General features: G+C 42.4%; 1 protein-coding gene across 1 annotated transcript in view; it reads left to right on the forward strand.

The window, feature by feature from the left end:
* IMMP2L (inner mitochondrial membrane peptidase subunit 2) overlaps positions 1-17039 on the forward strand; it is a 489148-nt gene extending 472109 nt beyond the window's left edge. The window contains exon 6 of the mRNA XM_028745762.2: positions 16343-17039. Within this exon, the coding sequence (XP_028601595.1) occupies positions 16343-16462 (120 nt within the window). The 3' untranslated portion in view covers positions 16463-17039. The remainder of the gene's footprint in view (positions 1-16342) is intronic.
* Positions 17040-17612: the final 573 nt, after the last annotated feature.

The raw sequence follows: 17612 nt of genomic DNA on the forward strand, positions 1-17612 counted from the left end.
TTGAACTTTTGCGCAAGGGCTAACCACATTGCAGCACTCGGAAATAGTTCAAAGTTGAAATTTCAAATTATACTGATGATGTACATACGCACACAGTTAAAACTTCAGAAATGCAAAACCTCCACATAAACTAGTGGCATTTGTACATCTCTCTTTCTCTGTACTCCTTAAGGCTTTCATGTTTCTCTGATAAGATTTGGCAGGTTGTAGTACTGCTAGTGTTATAGCCACTGGAAATAATAGCCCTCATCAGAAACAAATGTGACACCCCATTGAAGTCTTCCCCAGAGCTTATCTTAGAGACCATTAAGTCACTTTCATACATGTGTCCTTCGTATTTTATGGCTAGTGCTGGAATGTGCTGACTTAGTTCAATAGATACATTTTAAATCTACTATAAATCCAGCTTAATTTATTTTTCAAAGTAAAACTACATTTAAAAAGAAGTTAACGAAGTAGAGATTTCTGTAACCTATGTCTTACAGCAGAACAAAAAAAGGAGATAGTGATAATGCTATTAAATATACTTTGTATTGGGTCGTATCTGCATGACTGAACCACAGACTCAGCCTCACAGTTTCACTTAGTGCTTGATTTTCTTCAGTTTCCCCAGCTCTTAGTGTTATCCTTATGGCTCTTCTTTATTTAACTCATCCAACCTCATGACATTGAGAGATCAGGCAACCATTCTGTGCTGTACACTGTAGGTGGTTTCACCTCTACCAGAGTGATTAAAAACCCCCCACAGATCTTCATGGTGATTTTTACCAATCTGGAAAGATATTGATCCAGGACAGATGTTGACCCCGGCTGTAACTGCTTACTCCTGATGTTAGTATATAAAACCATAGCTGGAAATTGAGCTGGTAATATGACACTGAGTTTTCTATTCATTCATTTATTTTGCAAAAGTATATACCTCTTACTCACATAAAATATCCATATATTGTACACCATAAAATACTATAAAATAATACAAAATCACAGAAATGAATGGTTAATCTGAAATGACTTTCTCAATGTTGGGTCCTCAGATGTTGGAATACAACTCCCATAATCCCTGGCTAGCAAGGCCTGTGGCCAGAGATGATGGGAGTTGTAGTTCAACAACAACTAGGAATCTAAGACTGAAAAAGGCTGATCTAAAAGGAAATTCTATAACTTGAACTCTGACTTGAAATTCAGCTCTCAAATCAAGGAAAATGGAGGACATTTTGTCATTAGCATAGGAAGAAATCTATCACAGTAGGCAGAAGATAAATATATAAATTTTAATTTAACGAGCTGTTCACTATAGATGTGATGTCAGAAGAGAATTTTTTTTTCACTGTCACAACCGCCTCAGTCAATTACAGAAGCTAAAATCACATACCAAAAACTGATGGCAGGAAACTCCGAAAGCAATTACATCAATGGCCAAACAATGGCCATTTGCTGTTCTACATTTCACTCGGGCTGCAAAGCATCTGTCAAAACCTGTGAGTACTCTGGAATCCAGTCAGTTTCCTAAGTCTCCAGGGGAAGACTACAACGTCTGACTCACCAGTCCACCAGTGACAGAGTTATGGGGCTTAGTGGTTTCAGAAGCTAATGCTCCAACCATTGCAACTTCATCTTCATAACTGATTAACAGTCCATGCAGACATAAATGCATTGTGACACATTACTTAAGATGCAGCCATTTTAGAATCTGAATTCCAGGGAATTCATGCAAGGGACAAAAAGACTGAAAAAGTTAAGAATGCTGCAAACTCTGAAACAGAGTTTAACATATCAGTGTTGTAAACTGGGAGTAAGGGCTTTTGAGCTCAGCATGACTTTTTTCTGGGTAGACACGTCTATATATAAATATTTTGCACATATTTAAAATAATAATAATAAATTAATAAATGAAGGAAAAGGTAAGACTGTTCCACTTGCTCACCATGTTGTCCAACGCCTTGATTATGGATGCAGAGTCCAGAATGTGAAGAGGTTTCCCATTCACCTTTTTGACGAAAGAGACAATTAACAATCTGCAGTGAGAAATCTTCAAATGGTTTCTTAACATTAACATCTCACAGCTGTGGAAGAGACTTGCAAGTGAATATATCCATGGAATATTTCCAGGCTAGCAGGGATTTGCTGTAAGTTAGTTAACCTTAGTTACACGGAGACCTTTTGAGAAGGCAGACAGAGAGAGAACTTAATTAACCATTGCATGTCTTTTAGTAATCGGCCTGGGATAATTCAAAGAGTTCATTGATCTGGAACAGAGGTCAGCTCGTAGGAATAAGCGTGCTGGACTTTTCTGTTGGTGCATTTGATCGAATTATTAGCACTCACAGTGAAGCCCTTTGTTAAAGACATGGGATGTGGGGAGATAATACTTAAAGTCCTCTATTTTCTTCTGTTTGTATAATATGTTCTGTATTTTAGTGCATATGCTTGATGACAGATTTAAAAATAGTCATGTGCTTGAAATCACACACAATAATGTGTGTGTTTATGTGTGGGGGTACACACAAAAATCTTCCCCCACCCCATGCAAAAGCCACCCTTTTAATTCATACCACATTTGAAATTACCTTCCAGTAGTGCAGTATCCTGTTCCCATTAACAGTCAGGCAGATATCTCCAGGAAGCCCATGTCAGGTCTGACAGCCCACATTCATGCCCCCACGCCCATCTGTCCACTGTTTGTTCTGCTGATTTTGGAGACATTGCTAGAGTGGCTAGGGCATAACAGAACAATGCCTTTACAAGGGTACTACAATTGTACGTTTTTATCCTCAAGACAACCCTGTGAGGTAGGTTAAGCTGAGGGATAGCGACTAGCCCAAGGTTACCCAATTTGTTTCAAGTGTGAATTTGGGCTTTGGGTTCCCCATTCCTGGTCAGACAGTATGCTATGCTGATCCTTAACAATCTTGCATCCCAAATGCAGCCACATCACACATTTACCCCACTGTTTGCTACTGGCTGCCTGGATAGCTTGAGTGAGAAACAGATCTGCCAGCAGGAATAGCGTGGTAAAGAAAACTGTCCATAAGGCTAAGCTAATACAGTGGTACCTCAGGTTAAGAACTTAATTCGTTCTGGAGGTCCACTCTTAACCTGAAACTGTTCTTAACCTGAGGTACCACTTTAGCTAATGGGGCCTCCCGCTGCCACTGTGCCGCCGCCTCCGCGCAATTTCGGTTCTCATCCTGAAGCAAAGTTCTTAACCTGAGGTACTATTTCTGGGTTAGCAGAGTCTGTAACCTGAAGCGTCTGTAACCTGAAGCGTCTGTAACCCAAGGTACCACTATACGAATAAAGTCTGGAAATAAAAGGATTATGGACCTTCCTGAGCCTTAGTCACCTTCCTGAGCCTTAGTCCTGTCACTAGAAGGTGGTCAATTTAAAATCATACCTAAAAATATTGAAACCTGGGGTTGTTTTATCCCTCCACAGATGAGATCCTTGGAGGGAGGCTGAAATGTGTCTGCAGTGATACTTAATGCCTGATTTCCAGTGTAATCAGAAATGGGAGGCTCTGATTCAGTGATTGTCTCTAATTGACAATCTCTGCAAAAGTACATTATGTAACACTTTTTCTGCTCTATAATCTGCGTACTCCTAACACCAATGCAAGCAGGCTTTCAAGCACAAAATTAAGGACTTGCTCACAAAAGTAACACTATGTAATTGATGGAATGAACCTTAGGTTTGTTCTATAATTGGAGATGCTACTCTAATACTAATGAAACATCAGGTTCTTTTTAAGATACAAGTATCTGCACTGCAAAAATACCCTCTTAACTGCCTTGTGATAGGCGGGAGCTCAGATATTCTGCGCTGAAAACCTTAGTATCCGTGACCTCAACCTCAATTTCTGGAAACAGAAATGTATAAATTAGGTAGGGTGTTTGTTTTTGTTTTTTGGTCTGTATCATTTGTGCCATTTAAGGGCTTTGTCTCAGAATATGAGAAGGAGAACAGAAAACTGAAATATAAGAATAGAGAAAAAGAAAGGTCCACAAGGTCAGAGAGAGGTAGAATGTGATACATCGTGCTAGACAATGGCCTGTTTCACTTAGCTCTGGCTTGTTTGTATCACAGGGGTCACTTTGGTCTCCCTTGCATTTGATGAGAATTTCTTTTTAAAAAGTGCCTTCAGGGAAGGATTGGCTCAAAATGTATCTGGCCTGGAAGCAATTTTATTTCAGGCAATTATAATCTTTTGCACCCCTGGCCAGTGGTGCTTCCCCAGTTTTGTGGTTGCTTTTCTGAGATCTGAACCTGACCAGGCTTACTAGCTGGTTTACTTAGGATCAGCAAACCTTAATCTAAAATGATGCTTGCTCACTGTGGTTTGTTGCTATGCCCAAACTTAATCCTAGTTGCGTTGCTCTGCTGCCACTGCCAACTTGGCTGCAGAGATGCGAGGGAAGAGTGGCTCAAAAATGCAAATGCTCTTGCAGCTAAGCGACTCTGGTCACAACCACACCTGCCAGGTATTGGCTGGATGAAGAGGAGTGGTGGGAGGCACTGGCTGAGGAACTCCTTGAGAAGCCTCAGAGCCCAAGGATTGGCAGTAGGACACTGAGGACAGGTCAGAGGGTGAAGGGTGGGGAAGGACTGATTGGAGACTGAAGAAGCAACGGGCTAGAGTGAGAGAGAAGAGCCAGATGCAGAAAGCAATGCAGACTCAGGACATGAAGCAGAGAAGGAGGGGCCAGAAGCTGCAGGAGGATCCACAAAGCTTGCCTTTCCCATTGTAGTTAGCTCTCCTCCCGTCTTGTCTCCAAGGTCACATAGAGCATTGCAGAACAAAGAGCATAGGTGGCCCCTCCCCAATGTGGTTTAAAGCTGTTTGGGAGGCATCCGACTTGGAAGGAGACTTAATGGGAAGTAAAGACCTTCAGTCCTGGCAAGTGTTTCATGGGGGCCAGTCCTGTTGGTAGGCATTACTCCCTGGTATGCTGTTTTCTAGTATAAAGAGTTAACTTTTCTGCTTGTCTCTGCATCTTGAGTTCTGACCTGCATCTGAACCCTGACACTAGGGTTGCCATATTTCAACAAGTGGAAATCCGGACATGAAAATTGTTGAGTTTAGCCCAAAGTTGGTGAGCTTTTTTTGCAATTTTTTTTTTTTTTTTTTAGCTTTTGAGCTATTTTAAAGGAATTTTGCCAGAATCTACACTTCTGACATGGGTTGCCATATGTCCATATTTTCCCAAACATTTCTGTGAATTCCGCCCAGACACCGTTTACGACAGCCAAATCCCGGATATATGGCAACCCTAGACAACACCATACTTTAAAGCTGTGTTGTATCTCTTTATATAGTCATGATTTCAGTGGCTGACTTTGGCCTCTAAAATTCAGCGGTGCCCTTTCTGCCTCTCGAACTCCATTCTACAGCATTGTTGTGCAGCGCGGCACCCAGTGTAGCCACACAGGTCACACTGGCCTAAAATGGCCTCTGATGGCTTCTCCCAAATAATCCTGGGAACTGTAGTTTTTAAGGGTTCAGGGAGTTGTCTGGAGACCCCTCACAGAGCAACAGTTCCCTCCACCCTTTACCAGTGATAGTTCCCAGAATTCTTTGGGGGAAGCCATGGCTGTTTAGACTGCTATATCAGTGACTTATCACCTTCTCTCTGGCAGTTTCCAGGCCTGTTCCTCTCTTCTCTTTCTCTTCCTGGCAGTAGGCATTACTCAATTATGGGGGAGAAGTGTGGGTCACCAAATTGGAGAAATGCTTTGGTGAAAACTTCCAATGAGATTACGAGGTCAACAGATGCGCAAAAGCTTTCTTATTTTCAGTACTTCCAAGCCAGAGATGCTATCAAGCTGCTAACAAGGGAATCTGAACCTTTAAGCAACATTTGGAATTTGAGACATTGCACTCAAGTATTCTGAGAAGATAGCAAAATGATTATACATCTTTTAACAGCGGCCAGAATGGTAATTACTCATAAATGGAAACAGAAGGACCCTCCAACACTGAGAGAGTGGTTGGCAGTGTATATGCTGAAACTCAGAAATATTTTCAGAACTAGAGAAGACAGATAAGAGAATAGAAGCTTCGTTGTAAAATGCTCAATCTTCCTTATGTATTCAAACAATATAGTGCAGGATAAAATTATACTGTTTAAATGTATTGGATAAGTTGTGAAGCTTCTGATATATTTGGAAGTTTTGTTTTTTGTTTTTGTTTTTTCCCCCCATCCCCATCAGCCCCATCAGAAGGAGTTTTGGGAACGTAAGATTAAACAGTATTTATTGATTTTGTGAACTTGTTTTAAACATTTGTGTATTCTAGTGTGGCTTATGAATATTAATGTTCTGTGTTTTCAGAATAATAGTAATAATAACATTTGCTTTTTGGTTTTGCCAGAAAAGCTATGAAATTCTACAAGGTTTCTTATTCTAAATTGCTTCTTCAGGATATGAAAAAAGATTCTTGCAGTGGTCATGCATATTCTGTAGGTAACATGTAATGGATCAAGTGGGGAGGGTTGTATGTATTAAACCACATAATTTCCCTAAGCCTGCAAGACCCAAGCATAAGTGATGATATCATCACTTTGCATCAGCACAAAGCAGCCTAATAAGAACCTATAGTCCAGATTAAGTTTCTGGATATTCTGGAAATTAATCCATTTACTCTGAGTTATATCTGGACCAGATCTTATGTTGGATGGGTGGAGGCTATCTATCCCTAATCATATGGAACACATTATTAAGTTCTTTCTCCTGAAAAAAAGTAGCTATGGAAGAGAGAGTGGTCAGCACCCAAGAAGGCTTTATGACAAGCTCACTTGTGACACTTTTATCTAGATCTAGTAACAAAATGGACCTGGACCTGGTCCCTAAATAGGAAAATTGAGTCTGACTTTTTTGGGGAGGGTGACTCCACATTTGGGTTTTCTCCCATATTCCTGTAGCCTGAGATCAGAAATACGTAGAATGTAAATTTTCTTAAAAGCACCTAAGCACTGGTGGAGGAAGAGGAGTGCAGGGGGAGCGCATCGCCCCTGGCAGCGTGATCCCGGTGGGGTGCCATTGCAGCTGCCCCCTGCCCGTGCTGGGCACCACGCCCCCGCAGGTGGTGTGCCACGCCCCCAGGACACGCGCCACATCCCCAGGATGTGCGCCAGCCCAGCCCTCGCCTGCTCTCCACCCCCCTCCCCGGTGCCGGAGCATGAAGTTCCACCACTGCACCTAAGGACATGCTTTCAGCACTTCTACTAATAGTAGGTAGGTTCAGGAGCATATAAAGAATACTAATTTATGCTTTTTATGCCCTTGGTATTAAGTTTCAGCAACATTCTACAAACGCATTCTAAAAAGCAAACATGTTTATTCCCAGTGAACTATGGCTTAATTTTGAAGAGAACCATATAAGCAGATAATTTGCCATAAGATTGTTTTACACCTACAGCTGAATATCACAATCCATTGTAATAGCCTTTCTTAAAGACAAGCAATCTAATTTGACCCAGCAGGTTCCCCCCCCCCCCATCTGCAGTACATTTTGTTAGTTCTGTAGGCAGAGTGCTAGCTAAGTGTTCCCATTTTGGCATTGTGTTTACGTTGCTCTTAATTATGCAGCAGTGTATTTTTACACTGGGCTGAATTTCCATTAATTTTTAAGAAACAGAAGAAAACTAATCCCTAGTTTAATAACTCTACCGCCTTTTGCACACTATTCATATACAGTGGTACCTCGGGTTACATACGCTTCAGGTTACGTACGCTTCAGGTTACACACTCCGCTAACCTAGAAATAGTGCTTCAGGTTAAGAACTTTGCTTCAGGATAAGAACAGAAATCGGGCTCTGGTGGCGCGGCGGCAGCAGGAGGCCCCATTAGCTAAAGCGGTGCTCCAGGTTAAGAACAGTTTCAGGATAAGTATGGACCTCTGGAACAAATTAAGTACTTAACCCGAGGTACCACTGTAGTTCAGCTCCCAGAAAGTATGAGGTGGGGTGAGTATCTGTGAACCACCAGATCTTGCTGGACTAAGAACAAAAGAGCCTGTTGGATCAGACCAATGCCCTACCTAGTCCAGCATCATATTCTCATAGATGCCTACAGGAACCCTGAAGGCAGGACCTGACACACAACAGCATTCTCCCCACTTATGATTCTAAGGAACTGACACTGAGAGGTGTACTGCCCCAGACGGTGGAGACATCACTGCTGGCAGCCACTGATAGACTGCAACTCCCAGCATCCCTACAATTGACCATACTGGCTGGGGCTGGTGGGAGTTAGAGTGCACCAGCTCCTGAAATGTCACAGGTTCTTCAACCTTGGTGGAATCTACACACATATAAAAAACGCTGTGAAAATTCTTTTTTTAAAAAAAGTGTTTTGAAAAATACGTTGACATTTGCATAGCTCACCATCACCATCTAGTGTCACATTTGTATATTGCACTTTACAACACATTTAAAAAGTTTAATTTGCAGCTGTGTAGCTGAGTCCCCTGTCTTCACAGAACAGTTGCATTCATTTCCAACTGCGACATATCCTGCAACATGGCTGAGTCACAGTGAAAGGCAGCTTCATAAAAGACAAGAAGTGGGCTTCTTATACCGTATTTTTCGCCCTATAGGACGCACTTTTCCCACTCCAAAAATGAAGGGGAAATGTGTGTGCGTCCTATGGGCGAATGCAGGGTCCTTGGCTTCAGCGATAGCAACACGAAGCCTCCGAAGCCTGCGCTCCGGAGGCTTCGCGTTGCTTCCACTGAAGCCAGGAGAGTCTGCTCTTTGAGGCTGGCGGTGGGGGAAAGCAGCACTTGCCCCATCGCCAGCCCCAGAGGTTGGGGGGCAGCGGAAAGCGCGCGACGCCTTCCCGCTTCTCTCCAACCCGGCTTTGAGGCTGGCAGTGGGGGAAAGCAGCGCTTCCCCCATCGCCAGCCCCTGAGGTTGGGGGGCAGCGGGAAGGTGCACGACGCCTTCCCGCTTCTCTCTAACCCGGCTTTGAGGCTTTTCCCCAAGGAGGGAGAAGGAACTGACTGGCCGAGTCAGTCCCTTCTCCCTCCTGTGGGCTTTTGCGGGAGATGGGGGAATTTCCCCACCTCCCGCAGAAGCCTGCAGAAGCCGTGCGCTCTTTAAAGGGTGTGCAGCTTCTGCTGGCTTTTCTAGGAGGTGGGGGGAATTTCCCCACCTCCCGCAGAAGCCGTGCGTTCTTTAAAGGGTGCGCGGCTTCTGCTGGCTTTTCTAGGAGGTGGGGGGATTCCCCCACCTCCTAGAAAAGCCTGCAGGAGCCGCGCAGCCTTTAAAGAGTGTGCCGCTCTTGGGGGCTTTTCCCCGAGGAGGTAGAAGGAACTGACTGGCCGTTTCAGTCCCTTCTCCCTCCTGGTCGAAAAGCCCGCAGGAGTCGCACGCGGCTCCTGTGGGCTTTTGCGGGAGGTGGGGGAATTCCGCCACCTCCCGCAAAAGCAGGAAGAAGGTCTTGGAGTAGCGCACAGGCTGCATGCAGCCTGTCCGCTGCTCCCAGAACTGTGTGGGTGGGTGGGGGGAAATCATATTTTTTCCTTGATTCCCCCCCTCCCCGAAAACTAGGTGTGTCCTATGGGCCGGTGCATCCAATAGGGCGAAAAATACGGTATATGTCACAGTAGTGCACCAGACAGGAAGTGTAACAGGAAATACTTCCAGACTCCTCTTTAACACACACACACAAATTAGATCATATTTTCAACTTCATTAATAGGGCAATATGAGGAGGCTTATTTTAGATGGAGCATAAAATTCATTGAATTTGCATAGTGTCACCAAATATGAATCATTTGGGATTTTAGGATTACGCACTAGTGAAAATGCTTAGGTTCAGAAGGTTTATCAACTTGAAATACGAAAGCAGCCCATCTCGAAATCTGCCATACCAATTTAAGTGTAACATTTCATGGGAACTGGTGTATAAATCCAGCAACAGAAGTGATCTGGTATCAATAGTGTGCATTGTTAACTAACCAAATTATATTCAAGTAATTCAGCACCTGTTTAATCAAGCTACAAAATATTAAATTAGATACAGGCCACTTCAACTCCAGTGATTTGATTATGTAGAAGAGAGAGAGAGGAGAAATTGGTGCATACACATGATTCCTGGGAAATTAAATCATGAGAATTAGCTAGATATATTCCTTGGGGGTGGTTGGTGTCTATTTGCATAAAATTCTGAACTTCCTGCTTTTTTAAAAAAATTCCTTCTTAACAGAAAATAGCTGAAGGTACCCAAGCCTCTACTATGCCCAAGATTAATTCTGAAGAGCCTCAGAGTGATGAAAAAATACAGCCTTGAGTAAATGTAGCCATTTTATGAGAAAATTGTCCTCACGTGCTCAGACTGTTTTAAAGAAATTGCACACAGCTGCCAGGGACCTCTGATCTAAAAGCATATGTAAAAGCTTATCCTTTTAAAACATGACCTGTTAATTGGGGTGCACAATGTCTGCACTCCAGGCTTTAAGTTAGTTCAGGTACGTTAACATCCATAAGAAATCCTGAAACATAGAAATACTTACGTCATTTGTGACCTTTTAAAAATGGTATTTCATATTCTAATTGAAAGGATTTTGCCTTTTTCTTATTAGGAACTTTTTGTCATGTTATTTTTCTTTCTTTTAGAGTTTAGATGAATTGATAGAGATTGTGTTGGCTCCAGGTTTGAGGGGGATCCTGGGCAAAATGCCTTTGGGTGGACCTTCCTCCTCTGTTTGTGGGCCTGGCAGGCTTACCTGTTGCAGTAGGACTTTGAGCAACACTGGGTGGTTGGGTCCAGCTGGCATTTAAACCTCTAGTGCCCCAGAGTTGATGCTACAATAAGGATTAGCAAATATGTCAGTTTCAGTTTACTAGTTCTCCTTTTTCCAATCTTAAATTCAGTTTTAAGTCCCCATGGAAATTCATCAACATTTTAGTATGTGTTCAGTGTGAGCAGTGGGACTGGATTTTTTTTTCTTGGAGGGCTCAGGGTAGGTGTCAATGTTGGGCCTCCCCAAAGTTCAGGGGCCTAAACAACTGCTCAGGGATGTCTGGTTTTGCATCCAAACCCATAAGGAAAAGTTAAGAGTTCCAGAGAGCAATTTGAATGCACTTTCTGGCCTTTTTTATTTTTTACTGCAGCAGAATATTTTTATGAAAGCAAAGATGTGTGTAAAATTCTGCTGCAGTGGTAGTAACAACAGTGGTATGGGCTACACCTGATGGTTACCTCAGGCTGTCATAAAAAATTGTAGGAACGTAATCCAAATGCTCCATCTAACCCTTTCCCAAACCCTCAGGATACATGCTGCCTAATTACCACCAAGGGAAACCTCAGGTTAAAGGGTAGAATATAAATGTTTCTATCTATCTATATTTTCAAGGTATTCCAAGAACTAGCCTTCACGTTTTCTGGTCAGCTGAGCAATCAGAAGCAGTGACTGAAGACCTCCTGTCTCAGTCATTAATAATTCTTTAGAACAAAATTGTTTTGCTGGTCCTCCAGATTTTCAGGAATACTGCTTAGGGCCTGGATTGGGTCCAGCAGCAGCCAGATAGACATTTTCCTCACTATCTCCTTTTCCCAAACTTACTTGTATTTGGCAGTGGAAAGGGTTTGTGGCACAGTAGTTAATATCCAAACATAATTGCGCAACCTATTCCGGTCAAAGTGCTGGCTGGCTTTATGTTGTGAGCAGTGCAGAGCTATTGCTTATTGGTGTTGCCTGCCAGAATGCTGATGAATTTCTAATTCATTTGGTGCCTGGCCAGTTGGTCAGAAGATGTCATGGCTGAATTCAGAGGACTGGTGGGAGGCACCACCTGAAGAACCCCCAAGGGAACTCCCAGGCCAAGAAGGTTCAGAGCCAGGGGCTTGGTGGGATGACAACGAGTGGCCACAAGAAGAAGACTGGGAGGATGAGGTGTCGGAAGCTGAAGAAGCAACAGGTTTAAGTGAGCAGGAAGAGACTAGGGCAGAACGCAGTCCAGAATCAGGCAGGAGAGAGGGGGGCAGGAGACAGAGATGCGGCAGGCTGCTGAAGAATCCAGGGAGTCTCCCCCTCTTGCTGTGACCAACTCCCTCTCCTTCTGGTCTCCCAGAACATGCAGCGAAATTGAGAGGGCGGAGCAAAGAGACACAAGATGACAGAGCCTTAGTCTGCTGTGCCATGGAAAGTGGTGGGAAGGTGGGACCTTCTGTCCTCGCAATTGTGTCATTGGGGCAAGACGTACTGGGAAGAGTTGCTGTGATCGCTAGGCCTGCAGTATTTTGGTTTCTTTGAGTAAAGAGTTCACTGACACTGCTGTTGTTGTTTTTTATTGCTGACCTACTCCTAACTCCGACTCATGACAGAAGACCAGACGAAAACCTATTAATAAACCTAGTGCTTTATTTGGAAAAGTGTGTGTGTGTGTGTGTGTGTGTGTGTGTGTGTGTGTGTAGCTTTGGGAATTGAAAACACAGGTTCTCATTGCATATGTAATAGTGTACTGATACTTCCCTGCCCCCCAGTTCAGTGATTATGAGGCTTTGACCAGGAAAGAAACATGACGTTTCAGCAGTGTTACATGTGATCTTGTGGTGGTGCATAGGAAGCTGCCTTGTGATGAATCAGATTATGGGTCCATCTAGTTCTGTATTGCCTTCACTGACGTCAGAGTTCCCAACAGGGTTTTCTCCCAGCTGTATCTGAAACCAACAGGGATTGAACCTGGGACCCTCTACCTTCTTCTCCATTGTGTTGTGTGATGCATACAGAATTATTATTATTATTATTATTATTACCCCAGCCACTCTGGGTGGCTTCCAGCAGAAAATAAAAACATAATAAAACATCAAACATTAAAAACTTCCCGATACAGTTCCCCTATTGGATACCAAAGGGTCATGGGTGAGTGCATAATCCTTGCAGTGACTAGTGCACAGCCTGGTGTGTAAAACATGGTTCCACCTCCACAAACGGAAAACCTGCTGGCAGCTTGAGTTTGCTTTGGCTCTTTTGTTCAGCGTTTGGAAGCAGTTCTAGTTCGTGGCCATTGTATTTATGAGCTACTTAGCCTTCGCGGAGGCAGGCGATGCCCCAGTGCACTGTGAATTCTTTAAATCTATAAAAAATAAAACCCATTTGCAAAGAATCACACTTCAGGTAGTTAGTGAAGTCTTGCTAAACCCAATATTTAGACTGTCATTTAGAAGCTAAATATAGGATCAGTTAGAATTGGAAGTTCCTTAGGCAAGGCATGTGGTGCCAAGCTAAAGTATTCCCAGGCAAAGCTGCCCAGAGAGTGCCATGTAACAGGCACATGCAAAAAGGATAGAATCACAAGGATAAAATACTTTCATCTCCCACATAATTTGATTGGAATGAGTTCTGACTATGGCATAATAGGCTATGTAACATATGCATCCCCTGTGGGAAATGAAGAGAAAATTTGCCGATAATAGTCCTCTCACCAGCAAATGGTGCTGCATTAGCTTTTAACTTTTCTATGTCAGAAAAGAAAAAGTGATGGGAAGGTTATGGACGAGAACTCTTAATATTTCTCAGGTTTTGTTTGCTTTAGGAAGAGGGCACTTTCAGGTTTGTTGTCCTGGGCATTCCAGTACACTCCTGGAAGCCGCTTAAACCAGAGGCCAGGCTCATGCATCGGGCCCTGTCCCCAATGCCCCCACAACCACTGATTCCACTGTCTCTCTCTGTTTGTTGAATGTTGAGTTCTGAAGGGAGGTTCTAACCGTGTTCACATGGCTGTGATTAGAAGCCTCCCAGCAATTGGGAGCCTAATGACATTGGGGCACAGGCAAGATATTAGGGGTGGGGTTTGCATGCATGCTTCATGTTCACCCAAACACTTAGATAGTGGACCCCCCACTTTCAGACACAAAGCAGGAAGAGAAGGGAAGAGGGTATTTTCAGTTGTAGTGATGCCTTCATGATGCCTCCTCCTCAGAGAAGCAGACCAGATGCCCACTTTGTCATTTTTTGAGGTGCCATTCAAATATGTTCTTATCCTCCCATTTTTTAAATCACTGTTCTTTTAAAACCCTGGTAGTTTAAATGTGTCGGTTGCCGCTTGTCTTTTTAAAGGCATTTTTGTGCTTTTGGAATTGTTTTGTTCTTGTTTATCGGGCATTCTTGATTTTGTTTTGTTTTTTGGAATTTATGTATACTTTCTTTTTCTTACTTTTATTTTCTACTTTTTATTCTGTAAATTTCTGAATATCTGAAAGAAAATTTAATAATTTTTTTTTTAAAAAAAAGATTTTGTTTTGTTTTGCTGTGGGCCACACAGGCATTCTAAGCCCTTGAGATCAGAGGCAGGGAATCTTTTCCAGCCCATGGGCTGTATTCCTTCCTGAAAAATCTTTGCATCTCAGTGGTGGCATTCCACATTTAGACACACACACCTCCATGCAGGCAAGCAAAAGCAGGGGTGGCCTATCCTGTTTTGCCACCTGAGGCAACATGGGACTGTGCTTTCCCCTCCCCTACCTGCCATGGCCCCCACCCCTCACATCTGCAATCGCAATAATGTCTCCTGCCCAAACTCAGCAAGAGCCAAGAGTGCTCCACAAAGTGTTGCCATGTGTCTTCTCAGTCCCGGGGGTGAGGAGGACGAGTGGCAATGCCACACTTTGGAACATCTGCCCCTCGCATTTTGGCAGTGGCAGTAGTAGGGTAATCAGGGCGCCACCTCTTGCACTTCTGATTGCCTGAGGCGGGTGCTTCACACTGCCTCATTGGTGAGCCAGCTCTGAGCAGGAGGCATTATCACAGCCAGGCAGAGCACATTCCAGCCAGGCAAAAACACTTGAAGAGATTGGGTCATTGGTGGGTGTAGCCTGGGAAGAGATGGGGTGGCTTAGGGAGAAGGTTTAGCCTTAGGCCTCTGGAGAGCTGTGTTGCTGACTTATGCAAGCCCAGTCTGAATCTCCTGAAGTAGAGTTTTAATTTTCCCTTGATGGATTCATATTTTCTAGAGAATAGAACTTCTGAATATTCTTGCCTTGCAACTGAGTCAAGCTGCCTCTTGTTTCCTTTTTAAACTAATGAAATGGGAAAGTTTGTTGTAGTGGACTTGCTGGTTTGGTGAATATGGACCTGTAGCAGAGTGCAAAGGGAGGATGGGGAATGAGATAGTGGCTTACCTGTGGGAAGGAAGAAAGGTTTCCATAGAAAGTTTTCAGAAGCAATGGACTTTGTATTTACAATTGTGGAACCAAGTTGACACCTATTAATATTTTGACAATGTCAATCATTATGTATTGGAAGCAATGCATTGTTCTCAGAGGCTACTGTTTTTAATTCATCAATAATATTTTATTTTTCATTTGTTTGTTTGTTTATCCATCTATCTATATAACTGAAAACCAAAGCCTAAAATGAAAGCGACTCAGAAACATGCAGTGAGCTCAAGCTGGTAGTTAAAATGTCAAATGACATTGGATGTCCTGTTTATATTAAAAAAATAGGAGCAAACATTTGAATACATTGAAGTAAGAAATGTAGGTTGCTTCTTCATACTGAATATGCTTAATTTCTCTTTTTACCATGTTCTGCCACAGCACTATTGTTATTTAGTAGGACTTAAATACAGTTTAATTGCTAAAACCTGTAAACAGCTTACACAAAATATAAATGAAATTGCTGATAAAATCAGATAAATATTAGATAAGATATACACGTCAAATTTCTGCTGCACATTTTCCCTAGTTAGCGAAGAAGTGGTGCAAGCATATCGAAAGCTATGCTTGGGGGCAGCTGCACTAGGAGCAGATGAAGCTGCCTCTGGTGTGTCTTTCAAGAAAATTGAAGGACAGGCTTTGGCACAGCAGGAGATTCTGGCTTTTGCTGCAGGTACAGAGATCGTGATCCTCCCCCATAACAAACCATCACAAAAGCTGCTTGCGCAGTTGCACAAAGTGAGACAGCCTGTACGTTCAACAGTTCCATATGTAGTCTGCAGGGCACTGAGGGCTCTGTCTTCAACGAGTCTTTAGAAAGAACTGTTGCAAGTTGTAACCTTTTATGGTTCTTTATTTAAGTTGTCAATTTTTATATGGGACAAGCTGTTAAAATTTTATATAGTTTGGTTTTTTATTCCCATTTCACTTTCTTTATCATCATCACAATTCCCCAGCATCAGTCCTGTTTTAGAAGTGTCTCTGCATTTTAGACAGAAGGCTTGCCCGAAATGAATTCGTCACTTAAGGGGGGGGGGGTTTAATCCCAGCTACAAATCCAGTCCTCTTTCTCAGCTGGTATAACTTGCTCAACACATTTATGAAATGCCGTAAGCCCTCCTCTCCCTAAGCTATATCTTCTTGCATATTATTATTACACCTGTGTTTTGATTGCCTCTTCCAGGTCTCCCTTGGACTTCTACACGCTCGCGCAACCCATATACTCTGGCCTCCAGAGCGCTGGCAGAAGTTGCAGCCCAAGCTTCCTCCAGAACGCCAACTTCTCCAGGATGAGGAGGAATGACCGTTTCACATCTGGTGGGAAGCAAGTTATTGACTCTTGAATTAATTGTAGGAAAGGGGCAAGAACAGCCAATAACGGAACTGCCAAATGTGCAGAGTTTCTGCAAGCATATATATATATATATATATATATATATATGCGCATGTCTGTAAATCCAAACAGATTTAATTTAATCATATGAAATGGTGTATCCTTAGTTCTGAAGCAATTGTGTCTTGATTTGAAATTTCAGCTTACTGTCAGCTGTACGGAGCTAGAAATGTTTCATCTATCCCAGTATCACTATAGATGCGAAATGTGTCATTCCCCCCCCCCATTCCATATTTTATTTTTCAGGGGATTTGATATTTTTGTGGGGGGGTGGGGGCATGGTGCCAGATCTTAAAATGAATATGGATTGTGAAAACATGAAGTCAATCATATAGTTCATTGTTACTGCCAAGACAGAATAAATCATTTTAACATTTTGGATTGCAGAAGAGTTGTTTGTATTGAACGAATAGCATTTCTGGTCCCAAAAAGCCTGTTATACAATCTGTCATAAAAATAAATAAAACAAAATGCATTTTTCATGAAATGCTTTTCCTTCTTTGTGTGTTATTGATTTCATGATTAAATTGAACATGCTTTTGTTTAGCATTAATGTTTCATATAAATACTTCCAATATATCCAGTTGCTGATGGGATAAATACATTCTAAATTGAAATACATTGCAGCCATACTGTAACAGTCACTTTAATCAGCAGTTAAGTATAATCGCAATTGATAATAATTTCTCTGAGAGAGTATGAAGAACTTCTTTAATTCTATACTTTTTCTGCTACATATAGTAAAACTTTACAATATTATAAATGAAGGAGGATTAAATGATTTTGATTCACAGCTAACATTTACTGTTAGACATCATTTCTGTATTTGATTTACGTAAAATCATCATTATTTCTGCAGATATATTTGCCTAGCTGAAAAGTAGCATGGCATATTTGGAACTTTTGCAGTGCAACCCTGCACATGTCTTCTCACAAGTTAGCCCAACAGAGTTCAATAAGATTTACTCACAGGTAAGGGTATGTAAGTTTGCAACCTTATTCTCAAAAGGTATGGTTGGATCCAGGCTTGGATTGATTTCATTGGCTCTCCTCTTGAGTA

The sequence above is a fragment of the Podarcis muralis genome, chromosome 10 (assembly GCF_964188315.1).
Source record: "Podarcis muralis chromosome 10, rPodMur119.hap1.1, whole genome shotgun sequence".
In the NCBI taxonomy this organism is placed as follows: domain Eukaryota; kingdom Metazoa; phylum Chordata; class Lepidosauria; order Squamata; family Lacertidae; genus Podarcis; species Podarcis muralis.